Raw genomic sequence first — 18887 nt, 5'->3', positions numbered from 1 at the left:
TTTATCTGTACCCAGTTTATTTCATTTAACAGAACATCTTCCAGACCCATCTATCTTACTCCAAATGACAGTATTTCATTCTTTTTTTTTATGATTTAATAATATTTGTACCAGCATATACACACCCACACACCCACACTGTGATTTTCGAATATGTGTAATTGTTCGGGAGCAGGAGTTAGTGAGGGGATCCATTTTCCCAGCCACGCCAGGTATAAGCCTAGTTTGTAAAGCAGCAGAACACGCACGTGCCTTAGGAGAAGCAGTCTGGTGCCTGTGTGTGCTCTGCATAGACACAGCCCTGTAGCCCTTAACCTCTAAAGCGCCCAGCTCGCCGCAGCATCCCAGCGACTGAGTAAGCTCTGTGTTCACTACTGTCAGATGATTGTCCAGGCCCTGCCCTGTCCCCTGGGGCCTCAAAGAATCCATGATTGCTAACTGGGCCAATCTTTCCTGGCCAAGCACATTCTCAGAACTACTAACTGGGACATCCAAAAATCTCTCCCCTTGCCTTCTGTCCTCTGCTAGCAGGAATGGCTGGCCAGCTCTGACCCATCACCAACTTAGTAGAAGGAGAACAGCAGACCTTGAATAATTGTTGTTTTATAGCGCTCAAGCACTTGCCCGAAGGCACTCTGCTGATTTTTTTTCCTGGAACTGTACCCTTTGGGGATAAGGGTTCTGTCGGTATGTCCTGTGCCTTTAGTGTTTGTTGAAAGTATAAACGGGTGGGTGGCCTGGGCAGGTGCTTACTGGACCTTTGTGCCAGGGCCTGGACTCACCTGTAAATAGACCCGGTGACTGTCCCTGAGAGCCTTTGGCTGGAGAGAACACACTGATCACAACCCTGCTTGACTCTTGCTGGGTCAAAAGAGATACCTGAGCAAACTATTGACCAATATGGGCTGCATTTGCCCCATAGAGAGAAAAGAAGGCAAAGGCCCCGAGTACCAGAAGTCTGCAGGCGGGCATTGGACCAGCCTGTGAATTGAGACATCTCCCTGTTACGAATGCTTTCGTTTCCTGAAGCTAGAACTGGAAGTGTCTTGAGGCACCCCTCAGCTGTGCTGGCTTGTGTGCCAGACCCTGTATTCTGTCCTGAAACTGGAGAGTAACCTCTCTTTTGCCGATGGGGAAATCGAGGCTCATTTGACATCACCCAGTGACAGAGCTGGGATCAGACGCCTCCAAGCTTGTGATTCAAGTTTAGGCAGCTGCCCACTCAGAGGGGCCTTTCAGTACCGCTTTCAACCCCATCTTTCAAAGGTCCAGGAGCTCCGATGGAAGAACGGAGGCACACAGAGGTCCTGGGGGAATGCAGCAGTCAGGAAGGCAGTGAGCCCAGGGGCAAGATGCCATGTGTGCCCTGAGAGGGGTCTGAGGAGAGATGGGGGCGGGGCACGGTGGGGAGAGTACTGATGAGTCTCCAGCCGCGTGATCCTGATCCCTGTTGTCTGTATTCAGTGCTGGGCCTCTAGATTCCTGCTTTCTCTCTCTCTCTCTCTCTCTCTCTCTCTCTCTCTCTCTCTCTCTCTCTCTCTCTCTCTCTTCCTTTTAGCGCCCCTGTGCCTTTCTTAACGTTCCTCCTTCCCTCCCCTCTTTTCTTTCTCCTTCAGAACTGTCTTCGCATTCTTCACGATCCCCCGCTTCACTCTGGCTTTTCAACAGTGCATCAGAGTCGGTGTGCAGTCAGTCACACAGGATGCTTGTTAGATCGTGGTCACCGTGGCCCCCACCTTGGGGACCAGTCAGCCCAGGCTATTGCATTTTTAACCAGCACCCCAGGTGCCAAGCTACAGCTTGTGGCCACTCAGGCCCCCACCCCCTGGGTCTCCTGCCTATTTCCACAATTGATGTATTCATGGCCTTCCAGCATGTGCTGGGCACATCACTCACATGCCATCTGGCCTGCGAAGCCTGTTGCCGCTGGGAGAGGACCGCGGCACCTGCATGTTACTGTCCCGTGGCTGCCCTTGCTCAGGAAGTCAGGTCGGCCCCACGACAGTTCCCTCACTGTCCCGCCAGGCTCCAGTGGGGACCTGCGTTTGCTCCCAGGCTTCCTCTGTAGACACCACGAGCTCCACTTCTTGACCTCAGACCTCTCCTCCTTTGTGAGCTTTGTTCTTAGAGAGTGATGGGACGTGGCACAGCCTCATCCGTTCCGTTGAGAGTTCTGTGCTTTGTTCATTACAGACCCCATCTGCCAGCCTGCTCTCTGGTCCCATCAGCCGCAGGCAAGAATCTGGGAGGGAATCTCTAGAGATTGAGTTGGCCAAGACTTGTGCCAAGGCCAGTCAGCCTACCCGGCGGCGGCGGCTTACTACTCTGGCTCTCTTGTCAGTCATTTCGAAGGTTCACTTACCCAGTGACAAGCTCAGCGTGCCTTCTGCGCTTGTGAGCTGTGTCTAAAGCCACCTCTGGTCTCATGTGCTAGAGTCCTGGCTGTTGTGGTAGAGAGACAGCCTGGTTTGGTTGGATTTTGTGTGAAAACCAGCCCTTGCCCTCAGGCGCCAGGCAGGGTTGGCTGAGCTCTTGGTACCTTCCTGAGTCCAGGGAGCAAGGATCAGTCAGTTCCTTCTCCAGCAGGGTGGCAGAAAGTAGCAATAAGTCACCTGGACATGGAAATTTATCATCAAGTCCCCACAGTAGAGTGAATCTCAGCCACTTCATCTAGGAAAAAAGTATTACTTCTTTCTCAACTCCTGTCTACAGAGCCACTTAAATTTCCTTATTAGTAGGGGATCCACCTGCTGTAAGAAATAGCCCCAAATCTCTGTGGATAAACACTCCTGAAGTTTATTTCCTCCCCATATAGTATCTCATTGAAGAGCCCACAGCCTTGCTACCTCCCCTTTAAGGCCACAAGAGTCTGAGGAAGACACTTCAGTCTGATACACACGGCTTCGGCTCATGTCCCATTGTCTAGAAGTTGTTCGTGTGCCTCAGCCAACTGCAAGGGAGCCTGGGAAAGTGATCTAGCTTCGAGCCTGGGAACCCAGGACATAGGCGAGGGTGGGTGCCAGAAATCTTGGCCACGAAGCCATTTGCTCAACGTCTGAATTAAGGATCCCTTCCTCTGTTCTTTTCGATTCTTCTGGCCCTTGTCACACCCTGCGTTAATTAGATGCCTGTTGTCTTCCGCCCCCCATGCTCTGTAAGAGTGGCAATGAGTTTTGTTTTGTTTTCTCCCTTATAGTTGTGTCCCTGATGCCAGGGACAGCATCTAGTGTGACCTGGGTACTCAGCAAATAATAGTTGATGAAGAGGAGGAGGGAGGGCGGGAGAGGAGAAGAAGGAGAGAGAGACAGAAAGAGGAGAGGGAGGGAATGGTACTTTGGGATCCTAATTCTTCCATTAATTCCATAATTTACTAGGAGCCTCAATTTCCTCATTTGTGAAATGGTGAGAATCAATCTTCACGTGCACATGACATTATGAGTTCAGTCAGCGCAATGCATTCAGGTTCCTAGCTTAGTCCGTAATATGTGGCAGGTGGCAACACAGTTACTATAGAATTTGTATATAAAGAGGCTGTATTTCTTCCCGACACCCTAATAAGATGTTTCCACAGTTCCTGTGCACGTGTCTTTGGGTTGCCGTGTCCATCTATTAGGGCACAGACCTTGCTTTCCCTTTGGAGACCCAGAGGGGAAGAACCTGGAGCACTGCATCCCTTTGGGACATCATCCTCACGCCTTCTCTTCCTCCAGGTTGAAGTTGAGCAGCAAGAGGAATCAGCTGGTGAGAGAGCTGGAGGAAGCTACTCGGCAGGTGGCCACTCTGCACTCTCAGCTGAAAAGGTGAGTGGTGGGTGGTGACTGTTCCCATGGGGATGGCCAGGAGGCGGTCCAGCTCCATGCTGCCCTTCACCGATCCTCCTTGACTATGAGAAGCGTAGAAGGTGGTTATTCTAGCAGATAGGGGCTTGGCCAGGGTGGCTGGCTGTGGTCTTCCATCCTTTGGGACTATGCACAAAGAGATGCCCCCAAGAAGATGCCCGTGTGTCTGAAAGCATTATCACTCCTGCCTGCCAACCCACATCTACAGCATGCAGTAGGCCTGGAGGACCGAAGTATATTGTTAAGTTTCTCCCCCCCTAATCCCCAACAAAAGTGGTTTCTTCCTGTTTAAAGCAATAGATACTGCCTTTCAATTGACATTTAGGATGTAAGACCTCCTTTTAAGTTAAATATTTTAACATATTAAAAAGTGAAGTGGCGAGGCAGTGGTGGCGCATGCCTTTAATCCCAGCACTCGGGAGGCAGAGCCATGTGGATCTCTGTGAGTTCAAGGCCAGCCTGGTCTACAAAGTGAGTTCCAGGACAGGCTCCAAAACTACACGGAGAAACGCTGTCTCAAAAAAAAAAAAAAAAAAAAAATGAAGTGAGGCTGGCCATGGTGTCACATGCCTTTAATCCCAGCACTTGGAAGGTATAGGCAGGTGGATCTCTGAGGCCAAACTAGTCTACATAGCAAGCTCCAGAACAGCCAGGAATTCATAGAGAGACCCTATCTTTAGGGGGGAAAAAAAGGTGAATGTGATGGTGTACACCTGCAAGGCCAGCCTCAGCTACATAGTAAGTTCGAGGTCAGCCTAGGCGACATAAGACTATCAAAAAAAAAAAAAAGTGGGAATTCATTTCAAGAAAGATATTAAGAAATATTTCAAGGCCAGCCTGGTCCACATAGTAAGTTTTAGGCCTGCCAGAGCTACCCAGTGAGACCCCATCTAAATCAATCAATCAATCAATCAATAAAAGAAAACAAACAAAAATATCTCAATAACGATGCAAAGTGACATTAGGGATAGAAGGAAAGTGTGGAAGCCAGGTGTGTGGCTCCCAACTATAATCCATCACTCAGAGCTTCAAATGAGAGCATCAAATGAGGCCAGCCTGACATACACAGCAAGAGACTGAACTTGGTTCCACATCCCAGCTCTGCTACTTTGGGTCCATGGCTTTCTCGGGATCTCTATTTTCTCCTTAGTGAAATTGGGTCCCTGGTCCAGCTTAGGCTGTCAAGTGGGCTAGGAAGACGGAGGCGTATTGGTACCCGAAGTGTTTTCCAGAGCCTGGGGGAGTTCCCTGTGGGCACCTCACTCCATCATCATCCCTTTCTTCCTTTCCCTGCCCCCAGCCTCTCAAGCAGCATGCAGTCACTGTCTTCGGGCAGCAGCCCTGGGTCACTCACATCCAGCCGGGGCTCCCTGGCTGCCTCTAGCCTGGACTCCTCCACCTCAGCCAGCTTCACTGACCTCTGCTACGACCCATTCGAGCAGCTGGACTCGGAGCTCCAGAGCAAGGTGGAACTGCTGCTCCTGGAGGGGGCCACAGGCTTCCGGCCCTCAGGCTGCATCACCACCATCCATGAAGACGAAGTGGCCAAGACACAGAAGGCTGAGGGAGGCAGCCGCCTGCAGGCTTTGCGCTCCCTGTCTGGCACTCCAAAATCCATGACCTCCCTGTCACCACGCTCCTCTCTCTCCTCCCCATCCCCTCCCTGCTCCCCTCTCATCACTGATTCCCTCCTGGCTGGAGATGCCTTTCTGACCCCGCTGGAGTTTGAAGACACAGAGCTGAGTGCCACTCTTTGTGAGCTGAGCCTCGGCAGCAGTGCCCGGGAGAGATACCGGCTGGAGGAACCAGGACCTGAGGGCAAGCCATTGGGCCAAGGTAAGGAGTACAGTGTCCTTATTTGGAACCAGGAGGCAAGGGGGTACCTGTGATAATTCCCGACTACTGTCTATGGCTGGGTCTTCATTTGATTGGTAGATACTGACAAATGCAGAATGTGCCAGGTCCTAGGCTAGGGTTTTGTTTTGTTGTGGTGGATTTCATTCGACAGATATTTAGTACCTAGTAAAATGAGTCCCAGATCCTGGGCTAATGGATTAATTCGTCTAAGCTTTCCATAGATACGTCGTATGGCAAACTTAGTTGCTGAGGTTCCGTGTAGATGATAGACACTGCTCTTGAAAAGCTTGGGTTCAGCTGGAGCCACTAGACACGTACCAGACAGAAGCATGTGAAGTAAACACAGCAGGGTACGTGGTAGAGCCTTTGGATGGAGGTGAGACTGCTTCAGAATGGATAGAGGCTTAACTGATGAGATGGAGGAGGGGGTGTGTTTGGGGGGGGGTGTAAGAAGGTGTGGCGGCATTCAACTACAATCTCAGCATTTAGGAGGAAGAGGCGTGAGGATTAGGAGTACAAAGTCATCCTCCCCTGTGTGGCCAGTTTATTTAGAAGCTCTGAGATCTTATCTCAAAATACATAAAAACATGGGCTGGTCGGTGGGTAACGGCGTTCGCTGCACAAGCTCGACAGCCTGAGTTCTGTACCCTAAACCCACAGTAAAAGGAGCGCTGACTCCCCAAAGTTGTCCTCTGACCTCCACACATGCACCGTGGCACACATACGTGCACACGTACACATCTATACACACTATACACACAGTGATAATAAATTTAATTTAAAAAGGGAGGAGGGAGTGAAATCTTTGGGATCACAGTAGTGGACATAACTCCAGGCTGAGAAGCTATGGCTCAGTGGCAGCATCCTCATCACACAGGACCTGGTAGTGGGATGTGGATTTTGTACTACTTATAGCAAGGACCCGTGTGACCTTGGGAAGACTGGGAATGATTTGCATTTCTTCAGGCAATCAAAAAGAACATTCTGGAGTTGGTTAGGATTCAATTGGGATTCTTCAGATTGGGTGCTGCTGGGGAAGTGACAGCCTAGTTTTATGAGAAGGAAACTGTTAAATTGCAGCTCTCCACACTTGTCTGAGATGTGTTGTATTTTAAAAAAAAAGAAAAAGAAAAAAACATGGGTTGTTTCTTCTCTGCCCATTTCATAGATGAGGAAGCTGAGGTTCAAAGAGGTAACATCCATTGGCCAGGGTAGTCCTCACAGCTAGCCCCGGAAGCTCGGTCTTTCTGATCCCAGAGCCCCATCCCTGGATGTTCAGTGTCCCACACATGTGTGACTGTCCTGATACTTGCTAGCCCCACCCAGACATGATGCAGCACAGTGCTCCTGAAGCTCACTTGTGGGCTCCACCTTGCACCCTCGGTGTCCTAGCAACAATAAACAGTGTTGGCTTTTGTGTTTGGGTCAAGGCACACAAGGCTCGGGTCCTGCTGCATAAGTTTATCCATTTAAACCTCATACCTCTGGGAAGTGTGTATTGTCTAATTTTAGAATGAGCAGTAGCGGGGCTGCTGTGCTGGGAATTGCCGATGCCTAGGATCCAGTGTGTGAGGGTGCAGGGTGCGGGGTGCGGGGTGCAGAGGCTTCTCAGTTAACTAAAGACTCTGAGTGTCAGCCATTTCTTTAAAGAGGGGCAGAGAGATCCCTGGGGTTCCCTCATCAGGAAGGGCATCTCGCTGAGTTCTCTCAAACAAAAATAAAAACAAGCCTCCTCCTACTGCAGGTGGCAAGCCTCAGCAAATTGATCCCCAGAGAGAAGGGGGTGTGGGTAGAACCTCTGCCTCGGCTTGAGAAGTCTTTGTTCAGGATCCAGGGCCACATCAGGACATTCAGACTCCAATCAGGTCCTGGAAAGAGACCCTCCCCTCCCGACAGTGGTCTTGAGACTCCAGGGCTGGAGATAGCACGAGGTGACAATGTGCTTCTTTCACGCCAGCTCCAGCAACCTCCCCTGCTGCGAGCAGTGCCAGGCAGAGCTCAGCCACTAAGCAGGTTATGCGATTAGTGCTGCCGTTCAGTCAGCAGACAAATTAATCTCCTTAAGTGGTTTAGCAGAGGGTGGGGATCTGTGGGGCTGAAGGTGGGAAGTCTCCCCCAGGGCTCAGCAGGTGTGGCATAAGGCTGGGAAAGCTTTTTCCTCATCTCCAGTGCCTGATGCGTCCCAGGCTCTCCTCACCACTGGCCTGCCAAAACCCCAGTCTCTGCGCACCACAGATCAAGCCCCTGGGTGGTCGACTCCATCCGCCCCAGGGCCTAGCAGGCATCAGGGCTTAGGAGTATTTGGCTGTAGGGTCAAATACCTGGAATTAGCCTTCACGGATGGCAAGATGTGATTTCTTCCCCTTTGTAGCTCAGGACCTGGCTGTGTGGGTCCAGCACACCACAGGTGCCCATTACTTGGGCATGGAGGAAATGTGTACCACATGCCAAGAGCCCAGTTAGGACCCCAGCCAGAGACTTCTGCTGAGGAGAGGGTTGGGGAGAGGAGGAGGAGCTGACTATGGATGAATCTTCCCTTGCTTTCTTTTAAGAAGCAAAGGGCTGTTAATTTGTCCCAGGCATGTAGGGAGGACCTAGAAAACAATACTACTCTCTGGGCGTGGTGACTCTGGCTGGTAATCAGTCTTAGCACTCAGGAGGCTTAGGCAGAAAGATCAGGAGTTTGAAGCTAGCCTTAGCTATGTACCAAAACTCAGTCTTAAAAACCCAAACCAACCAGGTCTGAGGAGCTGGTAAAGTGTTTGCTTCACAGACAAGGGCCTGAGTTCAACCCCCAGAATTCACATTAAAAAGATGAAAAGAAGCCAGTGTGGGTAGTGGGTGTCTGTAATCCCAGCACTGGGGAGGCGGAGACATGGATCCCTGGGGCTTGCTGGCCAACTAATCTACTCTAATGGGGTGAGAGATCCTGTTCAAAAAAACAAGGGGTGTGGCACCTGAGGAGCAGCACTTGAGTTGATCTCTGGGACTGAACATATATCTATACATCACACATGTACCTGTACACTTGCGCATGTGCACACACACACACACACACACACACACCCTGAACATCATACGGTGGAATTAGTAGTCTCCATACTATGGACTTTCCCACATTCAGTCTCCCCAGAAGCCCTACTAAGTAGATGTTTTTATCTTTACCTCACAAAGGAGAAGCCTGGAACTTACCAGGGTTCAGTCAGTGTCCCGGGGTCTTAAAGCAGCATATGGCACAGCCATGTTTGAAGCCAGGAAGTTTTACATTTTATATTTTATTTTATGTTTAGCCTGCTTGTATTTATATGCACCTTATTTGTGCCTATACCTTTGAAGGTCAGAAGAGGGAGGCAGATCCCCTAGATCTATGTGTGTGTACATATGTATGTATGTATATGTATATGTGTATATATGTATGTATATGTATGAATGTATATATATAGAGAGAAAGGGGATTTATTAGAATGACTTACGGGCTAATCCAACAATGGCTGCCTATGAACCAAAGGCCCCAGCATCCAATAGTTGTTCAGTCCATGAGGCTGGATGTCTCAGCTGGTCTTCAGTATACCCCAGATCCCCAAATAAGTAGGCTCTAATGCCAGAGGAAGAATGAACTTGCCAGCAAAAGCAAGAACAAACAGGCAAAAAGACAGTAAGCTTCCTTCTTCCATTTCTTTTATATAACTGCCAGCAGAAGGTGTGGTCCAGATTGAAGATGGATCTCCCTACCCCAAAGATCTGGATTAAAAGTGTATCTTTCCTCATCAAATAATTTAAATAATAATAATAATAATAATATAATAATAATAATAATAATAATAATAATAATAATAATAATAAAAAATCCCTTACAGGTGTGCCCAGCCATTTGGGTTTTAGTTAATTCCAGATGTGGTCAAATTGACAGCCAAGATTAGCCATCACAGACATGAAATCACATATGACCCCTTCCCTTGTCTCAAGTTGAGAAGGACCTTTCTAGAGTGTTCAGAGGTATTGGAGTTCTCTGGGACCATCAGGAAAGTGGGTTAGAATTTCCGAACTTGACATTTTCCTCTTTCATCTTCCCCTGCCTCATACAGCTGCAAGTGTGGCCCCGGGGTGTGGCCTGAAAGTGGCCTGTGTGTCCGCTGCAGTGTCCGATGAGTCAGTGGCTGGGGACAGTGGCGTGTACGAGGCTTCCGCGCAGAGGTGGGTCCCCGGGTGTTGTTCTGTTCTTGGGGAGTCTGTGAGCTCTGGATGTTCAAGCCCATGCTCCACAGGATGTGGTGGGGCCGCAGAAGGGCATTTTCAGTGACCTAGTCTTTCCCCTGGCAGTCCTTTTTGGAGCCACGCCCAACGTGCAGGCAGCAAAGATGCAGGTGGTACCCAAGGCTCCTAGGGCAAATGTGGGTTCCAGGGTGACAATTGCAAAGTGTACGCCAGGGAAATAGATGTTAGAGAAAGGAAGAATATTCTAGAGAGGGGTCCCAAACACCTCGGAAAATGAGGGTCCAGAGACGCACTGAGCACACAGCCAGCTGTCTAGTCTCACAGCCAGAACCCTGAGTGCAGAAGACGCCTTTGTTTGTAGACAGGCATGGGGACGCTAACCCCTTCCCCTGGTGTCTTGTAGACTGGGCACTTCTGAAGCTGCTCCATTCGACAGTGAAGAGTCGGAAGCCGTGGGAGCCACTCGGGTTCAAATTGCCCTGAAGTAAGTGATGCAGGGGACAAGGACAGAGGGAGGATTTATAGAGGGCCTCTTCTTCATCGACAATATTGTACTTTCATGGCTATCCTTGGAAGAAGGCAGACCCGCTGGCCTTGGTGGGTACCTCAGTAGAGGGCTACTGGCTCCTTCGCCATAGACAAGGAATGCCAAGATTCCTATGATATTGAGCCCTTCAGTCTGGTACTGATCTGGACAGTGGCAGAGGGCATCAGCTTTCTGCTTGGGTAGTATCTATGCTTCTGGTGGTTGCCTTTCCACCCCTATCCAGGTTCCAGTGATCCTCACTCAGGATCATTGACCCTGGAGACTACAGCCCAGCGCTGACTGACACAGGCACGGTTGTTGCTGCTGGCTTTCTCTTCCTGAGGGATGACTTCCACATTTTCTTATGCAAAAAAAATTTAACATCAGAAAATTTCACACTAACTTCTGGTACCCCTTTAAAAATTGGAGTGAGTGGAGCGGTTGGATGACTTACCCAGGAAAAGTATGATGACTTCCAGGATGACTTCCTCAAAAGCCTGAGTTCAGTCCCCAGAACCACAGTGGGGACAGACAGCTGACTTCCAAACGCTGTCCTCTGAACTCCGTACATGCCCTATGCCATGTGCACACCTGTACTCATACTCACTCATTCTCTCTTATAATAATAATAATAATAATAATAATAATAATAATAATAATAGTAATAATAAATAAAACAACATTCAAAACTTAGGGAAAAAAAGCGGCTGGAGAGATGACCTAGTGGTTAAGAGTCATCAGTTAAGCTGCCCTGGTAGAGAACTTGAGTTGAGTTCCCAGCACATGCAGGAGACTCTAGCTGTAACTCTAGCTCTAGGAGAATGATGCTCCTGGTCTCTGCAGACACTACATTTCCCTTCATACAGACACACGTAAGTACACATAATTAAAAATATATAAATCTTTAAAATAAAAATAAGCCACGCACAGTGGTACACGTCCTGAATCCCAGCACTTTGGAGTCAGAGACAGGTGGATCTCTATGAGTTTGAAGCCATCCTGCTCTATGTAGCAAGTTCCAGTCCGGCCAAGGCTATATAGCAAGACTTTATCTCAGTGATAGACAGCCAGACAAACAAATAAAATGCAGATGACTGCCAGTTCTGGACCTGTATCTGGTCATAGCAATAAACCTGAGGATGAGTGCTGTTCAGCTTACCACACTTGACAGCAGACAGCAGCCCTGACATATGAAAGAAAATGTTGGGCCTGGTGGCACACACCCTTAATCCCAGCACTGGGAAAGCAGAGGCAGGAGGATCTCTGTGAGTTCAAGGCCAGCCTGGTCTACGTAGGCTAGTCAGGGCTATATAGTGAGACCCTGTTTGAAAGAAAAAAGGGGGGAAGAGGAGGGAGGAAGGAAGGAAGGAAATAAATTATTTGCTGATTGATGTTCTTCCCGCCCCTTCATTTCAGGTATGATGAGAAGAACAGGCAATTTGCAATATTAGTAATCCAGCTGAGTAATCTCTCTGCTCTGTTACTGCAACAAGACCAGAAAGTGTGAGTATGGAGCCCTACATTTGTATATCCCTCTCACCTGCTGCGCCTCTCCCTGGGGAAGCTCTTTGGCTGTGTCCTGCTCTAACTCCAAATACTGCTGCAGGTATTATTAAATAATAGTATATACACACATGCTGCCTGTGTGCACACACGCACAATGGCACACCTACCAGCTTTGGAGAGTGGCACTGTAGATAGCTTCCCCACTTCCTGGTACAGCCTGGCTGCCCACCACCTGCTGCTCAAGGAATGCTGGGCAAGCTGGGCCTTCCTGGAAATCTCCTGGGCTGTGACCTCATGAGAACGGTCAGGTCCCTGTTATCTTCTCTACACAGAAACGAGTCTCTGGTTCTCCACTCAACACTACCAGTCCGTGTGCTTCTCTAGGAAGGATATGACCAGTGTGTGACCTGGAGGTTGCTAGGATGACAAGCATCTGCACAATCTGCATGCATCCTTGCTGTAGACCGGGTTTATGTTAGATTGCATTCATCCACCTCTACATTTCCTCCCATAACTAGACCATAAGGTCTAGAGGCAACCATTGCTCTATTCAGCCAGTGTCCTGGGATAGGATGGGGGACGGGGGAAGAGAAGGCTGACAAAAACCCAAGGAAGGCTAGACCAGAGCTCTGGACTGTCTCATTTCTGCCGCTCAAACAATGCCAGGACCAGAAAGGGGGCGGGGGGGGGGGGGGACATAGATAGGCAAATCCCTGGGGCTTAGCAGCCAGCCAGTCTCGCCTATTTGGCAAGCTCCAAGCCAATGAGAGACTCTGTCTTAAAAAACGAGGTAGATAGCATATGAGGACTGACACATAAGGTTGACCTCTGACCTCCACTTACATGTACACACAACACAGAATTGTCAAACTCCTGCCCGCAGAGATTAGAGCATTTGCCTTCAGCACACCAGCGCCCCTGTTTCCCACCACTGCTCAGTGCTAGTGAACTGCTGCCTATCAACATTTGCACCCAGTTTTCCTCGGCCTCCACAACCTTTGAGACTCTTAAGAATTTGGAGACCCATGGCAGGAAGAGCAGTTGGTACCCCAGAGCCCTTCCTGAATCCCTCACATAAGAAATTCTGCGTTCTCTCCTTCACGGCTGTCTCCCTGGGGATTTCTGCACTATGTTAGTCCCAGACAGCTGACCCAGCTCTCTGACGGTTCTGTCTCCCCCCAGGAACATTCGAGTAGCCATCCTGCCTTGCTCTGAAAGCAGCACCTGCCTGTTCAGAACCCGACCTCTGGACTCTGCAGATACCCTCGTGTTCAACGAGGCATTCTGGGTGTCCATGTCCTACCCAGCCCTTCACCAGAAGACCTTACGAGTAGATGTCTGTACTACTGACAGGAGCCATACAGAAGAGTGCCTGGTGAGGGCTGAGTCTTTGTCTGTCTGTCTGTCTGTCCACCTGGCCTTCGGTCCTTAGGGGATGAAGTGATACAGGTTGGGGTATGTGTGGTATTCGTTCTGGATTTCAGGCAGAGATGCCTCCACAGACAATAGCGGTCTGGGACTTGTGGTGTGCGGGAGTCCCCAGTGTGAGAGGAGTAACATGGAAGGGCATGCCACCCGCCTCAGCCTCACAGTGCGGCATTAGAGATCGGACAAGAAGCAGGAAGATGACAGCCTGCCCTTTAATCCCATCTTTACCACTTGAGGTCCAGCTGAGTGGCCAGGGCGAGCTCCTTCACACCTCCTCTTTTCCCCTTCTTTGTCTACAACGCCTCCTGATGGCCGAGGCTGACGAGCCCGCACACAAAGCACCTACGGGTGTGTCTGACACGGGTTCTCAGTTAACGGGACCTATCCTGCTCCTCCGGCTTCCTCCTCCTCTCTGCGTTGACACGAGCTGGGTATGGAGATGGGACGTTGGCCCTGTGAAAGCCATGCACTTAAATACAGGCAGAGCGAGGTTGTTCAACCTTGAGTAACCCCTCCCCAGGGGCTTCTGGGATACAAATGAACTGAACGAGATGAAAGGCTTTCTTACCTCTGTTGCCATCTCTGAGTGTTTAAATGACAGCTCCAGTGTCTTTAAAGTAATGTGGGATTTTGAGTTAAAAGAGAGCTCTGCTCAGCCTGGTCTCTGCTGGGAGCCTATTAGGTGTCTGTGCCTGTGTTGGGTTGCACTGGAGACCTGGTGAGAGAGCCCCTCCCTATACAAGGGGAAACATTGGCAGCTAACACACACAGACAACCTGTGGTGTGAGCTGTGTTGGAAGTGGATGGGTTCAAGTGACCGAATTAAATGTGGAGCTCATGTAGAGCATAGGCCGGGGATTTGTCCATGGCACTGAGCTTTCTCCCTGCATCCATGTCTGGAAGCTGAGAAAGTAACCATGGCAATTGCTGCCTCCCCTGCAGGCTGGTTTTTCTTCTGGTGGCAGCCATGGGTCTTTGCCCAGAGTGAGAGACACTTAGCTGTCTAGCTTCACTTGGGTCTGCTTGTGATGGAGAATCCTTTCTGCTGGGGAATTTGGGGACTGCATCCTCAGGATATAAGGACAAGTCACCAGGCTAGCCCTTCCCAGCCTTGCCACCTGAGAGTCTCCAATGCCCAGTCTCCATTCCTAAATCTGTGATGCGGCTCTTATTGCCAACCTACTGCCATGCTGCCCAGACTTGGCGCACATGGGCAGGTGTTGTGAGTCGCTTGGTGTACTCTGGTAGATGGAGATTCAGCAAATTTGAGAATCTGCATTTCTAACATGTTCCCAGGGCTTGAGGATGCTACCAACCCAGGTCACACTTTGTGTAACACAGACACAGAACGACGGAGTCTCCACACTGGCTAAGCGTTCAATGAACGTAAGCGTCAGTCACTTTCCTGCTCAGCCCGTGACAGAAACCCCACCTCTTATGGTGATGTTACCATGGACACAAATGCCACAGTAAATGCCAGTTGGATGACATTTTCTGACAGACACTAAATGAGGTCCCTGACAAGCATTCTCCCCATCAATGTCACTCATCTTATAAAATAGGTACTTTGCACCAGTGGGAAACTGAGTCATGGAGATGAAGATTTTGCTTTAGGTCGCACAGTTACACAGTGACAGAGCTGTATCCGGACCCCTTGTCTGCAGGGCATTCATTGAAGTCCCTCAGTGTCCTTTCTTTGCTAGCTTAGGGCTCCCTGGAGGCCACAGATGCGACAAAAAAATAAAATAAAAAGGTTTAGAGAACATGGTGGACACTGAAGGAAAGCATTTCCAGACCCAGGCTCCTCGGGTGATGCTTTGCCTCGGCTCTGGGAAGAGACTAAATCCTGTTTTCTTCTCCTAAGTGGGTGCCTTTTATTCTACCTTCCTAATTGAAGTCTGGCCATTGCTGGTTGCCATGGCAACAGCCAAAAAAAAAAAAAGCCCGCTCATCTTACAGTGGCTCATTGCTGTCGGTGACCAATGGGAAACCTCCTTGCCTGGCTACTTTGGGAACTTGAAGTGTGGGTTTGGGTGGCTGGAGGAGGACAAGCTGTGAGACAGGGAAGGAAAGGGCTTCTCTCCTCCCACTCGGAGCGTCTTGCCGGGGCTGTGGAATCCCCAGGCTGTTGTAAGCCATTCAGTCAGCCGTACAAGCAGCGCGCGCGCGCGCGCGCGCGCGTGTGTGTGTGTGTGTGTGTGTGTGTGTGTGTGTGTGTGTGTGTGTGTGTGTGCGCGCGCGTGCGTGTGTGTGTGTGTGTGTGTGTGTGTGTGTGTGTGTTCACCATGGGGCCAAGAGCTCCTTGTGTGACCTCAGCACAGCTCCAGGAAGAGGTGTGTGGGTGATCTTCACTTTAGAGACTGAGCAAGGCCCCCAAAAGGCTAAGTTACCTGCCCGGTTCACCCAGGGAGATAACCAAGGACCAACATGGATTTGCACGCTTTCACCTTCTTCACACGTTCCTGTTAGACCGTGTTACACTCCGGGGTGTTACTTCCCAGACCTCAGGCAGCCCCACCCCCACCTGTGGGACCGGACAGAAAATACACCTGAGCAGTGCTGTGCGGCATCCTGTGAAAGTTACCATTCATCACTGTTTTCCCACAGACCCTGGATGCCCCTCACCCCCACACCCTGGCTCCTTGGACAGTTCGCTCCCCGACTTACGCACTTCGGCGCTTAGAGTCTGTTCAGTAAATCGTGTCTGTTGAATCCATGCATGAGTAAATGCCCTCCAAATGCTTCTCGTTGGTGAAGGTGAATGATAGTCCTACCTGGGCGCCTGTGCCAGCAGGCAGTGCATCTTCTTGCCATTAATAATAACCTGATGAAGGCGTCATGCTTCCAAACCGTTCTCATGATCCCTCCGCAGCCTGTACCTCAAACACAGCCTGTCATGTTCTGAACTGCAATATCCAGTATGTTGGTATGTCTCCCCAGGAAACTGTCATCCCCTTGGGGAGGAATCGTGTTCTAGATGTTTCTCTGGCTACAGGGAATACTTGTTGAATGAATAAAGGTGTAATATACATATTCTTGTATATATTTACATTTATTCTGGTGCCTGGAGCATGCAGCCACTTAATTCCTGAATTGACAATAACTCACCCCCCAGGCCTGCGTACAGCAGCTAAGGCTCCTCATTCCCCTGGTGAGGAAGCTGGTGTCAAGACAGTAAAGTGTCAGAACGTGCTGACTTCCTCTCCCTGCTCGACACTCTTCTCCCAGAAAGTTCTGTTAGTCACCCACCCAGGCTTAGCAGTCTGCGCCATGATCTGTACCTCCTGTTTTAGGTTGGATATCCCTGTCAGAAATACCTGACCAGAACTGTTTCAGATCTCAAGGGGGTTGTTTGTTTGTTCGGGGGTTTTGGTTTTTTGTTTGACTGGTTTAGAAAATTTGCATATATGATGAGATACAGTGGAGCTGGAATTCGAGTCTAAATAGGAAGTTTGTTTGTTTCAGATACACCTTGTATTCCTAGCCTGAAGGTAATTATAGACTATGTTAAGTAACTTTGTGCCTGAGAAAAAGGTATGGCATGGCGTTTTTCACTTATGGCATCCTGCTGCTGCTCGAATAGTTTTGGGTTTTGGAGCGGTTTAGATTCAGATTGGCACTAGAGATACCCATCCTGGAGGAGGAGAAAGTAGAAGACAGGTTCTCAGGTGGGTTGAAGAGCCCCTTCCTCAGCTGAGCCCTCCCCAGCTAGAGGCCCGCTTACACACTGACCTCTGATACACCTGCCGCCCGTTGACCCAGCCACTGGCATGTGCAGACAAAGGGGAAAGTGGGTGAGTTGAACCCCAAACCTGTCCTGAGCTCTTCAGAAGAGGACTGGGTGAGACACTTCAGTGCCTAAGGCATGAGTAAGGTCAGCCTGCAGGGCTTCCTGCTGGGGCTGGACTGGAGGAGACTGTACTTGAACAGCTCCCTTCTTGGTGAGGTAGGTTAGTCTGTTGTGCTTCATTTTTGACTTAGGGAGTGCGTTTGTATGCTTCAAAAAGAAAAAGTGCACAAAAAGCTGCCACTCTGACATCAACCCCAATCCTACCTCATATTGGTAGCCATTTGGATTTGTTTATTCCATATCTGCCTGTTATTTCTTGTTGAACACATGATCGATCATCTACCCTTTGTACCTTAGACATAGTGCAAATATACCTGTGCGCATGCGTGCGTGCGTGCATGCGTGCATGCATGTGTGTGTGTGTGTGTGTGTGTGTGTGTGTCGTTATTTTTGCATCTGTATGTGCACCTATAATCCCAGAAAGTTAAGATCAGGAGGATTAGTAATTCAAGGCCAGTCTCAGTCTCAACTACATAGCAACTTTTTGAACTATTAAAAAAACAAAATGAAGGCTCCAGTGAATTGGTCTTTTTGTACTTGTGTCTACGGGATAGATGCCTACACGTGTGATTCCCAAGCCACAGGGTAAAATGCATCCATATTTTTGCTAAGCGTTGGCAAATTCCTCCCATAAGGAATGTAAAAGCAACTTCTCTTGTAATTGCTTGTTCAGTGTTATGCTCCTTGGGACTCTTAGCTGCTGGAAAGTGGAACTATATAGGGACCCTATTGTCCTTAGTACTCAACCCAGAACCTGACCCAGTTTAGTGCAGGAGAAGTATCGTCAATCAAAATCCAAAATAATCCAGTTTTTAGAAATGGGCCAGCGTGAGCGTGGTAGCACACATCCATAAACCCAACACTAGGGAGGTGGAGACAGAAGGATCAGAAGTTCAAAGTCATCGTCACCTGCACCGCAAGTTTGAGGCCAGCCTCGGCCGCATGAAGACCTGTGTCAGAAGACACTAGACATATACATTCGTAGAAGCTCAACATGGAGGCAAAATGGCTGTAAAATTAGCACTCAAGAGGCTGAGTTCAGGACCAGTGTGGGTGATGTAGTGAATTCAGGGTCAACCTGCAAAGTTATCTTAAAAAGAGAAGGGGGTGGGGTGTTTAAATAGGTGTGGTGACATGCACCTAGTCCCAGCTACATGAGTGGCTTAAGTTCCCTTGAGACCAGCCGGGGCAACATAGTGAAACCCTGTTAGGAAGCTCCACCCCTCTCTCGTGGGAACTGCTGTTTTCCATATTGTCTCCATTAGCTGACATATTTATACTCTTCTCTCTGTTTGCCCCTAACAGGGAGGTGCCCAGATCAGCCTGGCTGAGGTCTGCCGGTCTGGGGAGAGGTCAACACGCTGGTACAACCTCCTGAGCTACAAATACTTGAAGAAAGAATGCAGGGAGCCCCAGCCAGCGGGAGCTACCGGGGCCGACCACATGGTGAGTGGACTAAGTGGGCCCTCCCATCCCCACACCTGCAGCCCCCGATGAACCAGAGCCCAGCTTGCGGGGGTGGAGGACAGGAGCCGGGGGTAGGAGGAAACAGAAACAGGCGGGAGGAGAGGGCCATGCAGGAATGGTCTTCCCTGAGTGGTCACAACCCAGCTCCTTGAGGGTTTTCATTTTCTTCTTCTTCTGTATTCTGCTGTACCTTGTATCG

The 18887-nt window shown here is 49.6% G+C and overlaps 1 protein-coding gene across 2 annotated transcripts in view; it reads left to right on the top strand.

Moving 5' to 3' along the window:
• Positions 1-18887, top strand: part of Wwc1 (WW and C2 domain containing 1) — a 141898-nt gene that overhangs the window by 98661 nt on the left and 24350 nt on the right. For both annotated transcript variants that reach the window (XM_059270350.1, XM_059270351.1), the window contains exons 10-16: positions 3711-3800; positions 5140-5675; positions 9782-9890; positions 10315-10395; positions 11854-11940; positions 13126-13318; positions 18527-18667. In XM_059270350.1, coding sequence (XP_059126333.1) covers positions 3711-3800; positions 5140-5675; positions 9782-9890; positions 10315-10395; positions 11854-11940; positions 13126-13318; positions 18527-18667 — 1237 coding nt within the window. The remainder of the gene's footprint in view (positions 1-3710; positions 3801-5139; positions 5676-9781; positions 9891-10314; positions 10396-11853; positions 11941-13125; positions 13319-18526; positions 18668-18887) is intronic.

Source organism: Peromyscus eremicus, chromosome 8a (genome assembly GCF_949786415.1).
Source record: "Peromyscus eremicus chromosome 8a, PerEre_H2_v1, whole genome shotgun sequence".
Classification (NCBI taxonomy): Eukaryota; Metazoa; Chordata; class Mammalia; order Rodentia; family Cricetidae; genus Peromyscus; species Peromyscus eremicus.
Note: the sequence above shows the minus strand (reverse complement) of the source record. Positions and strands in the feature narration are given on the sequence as shown.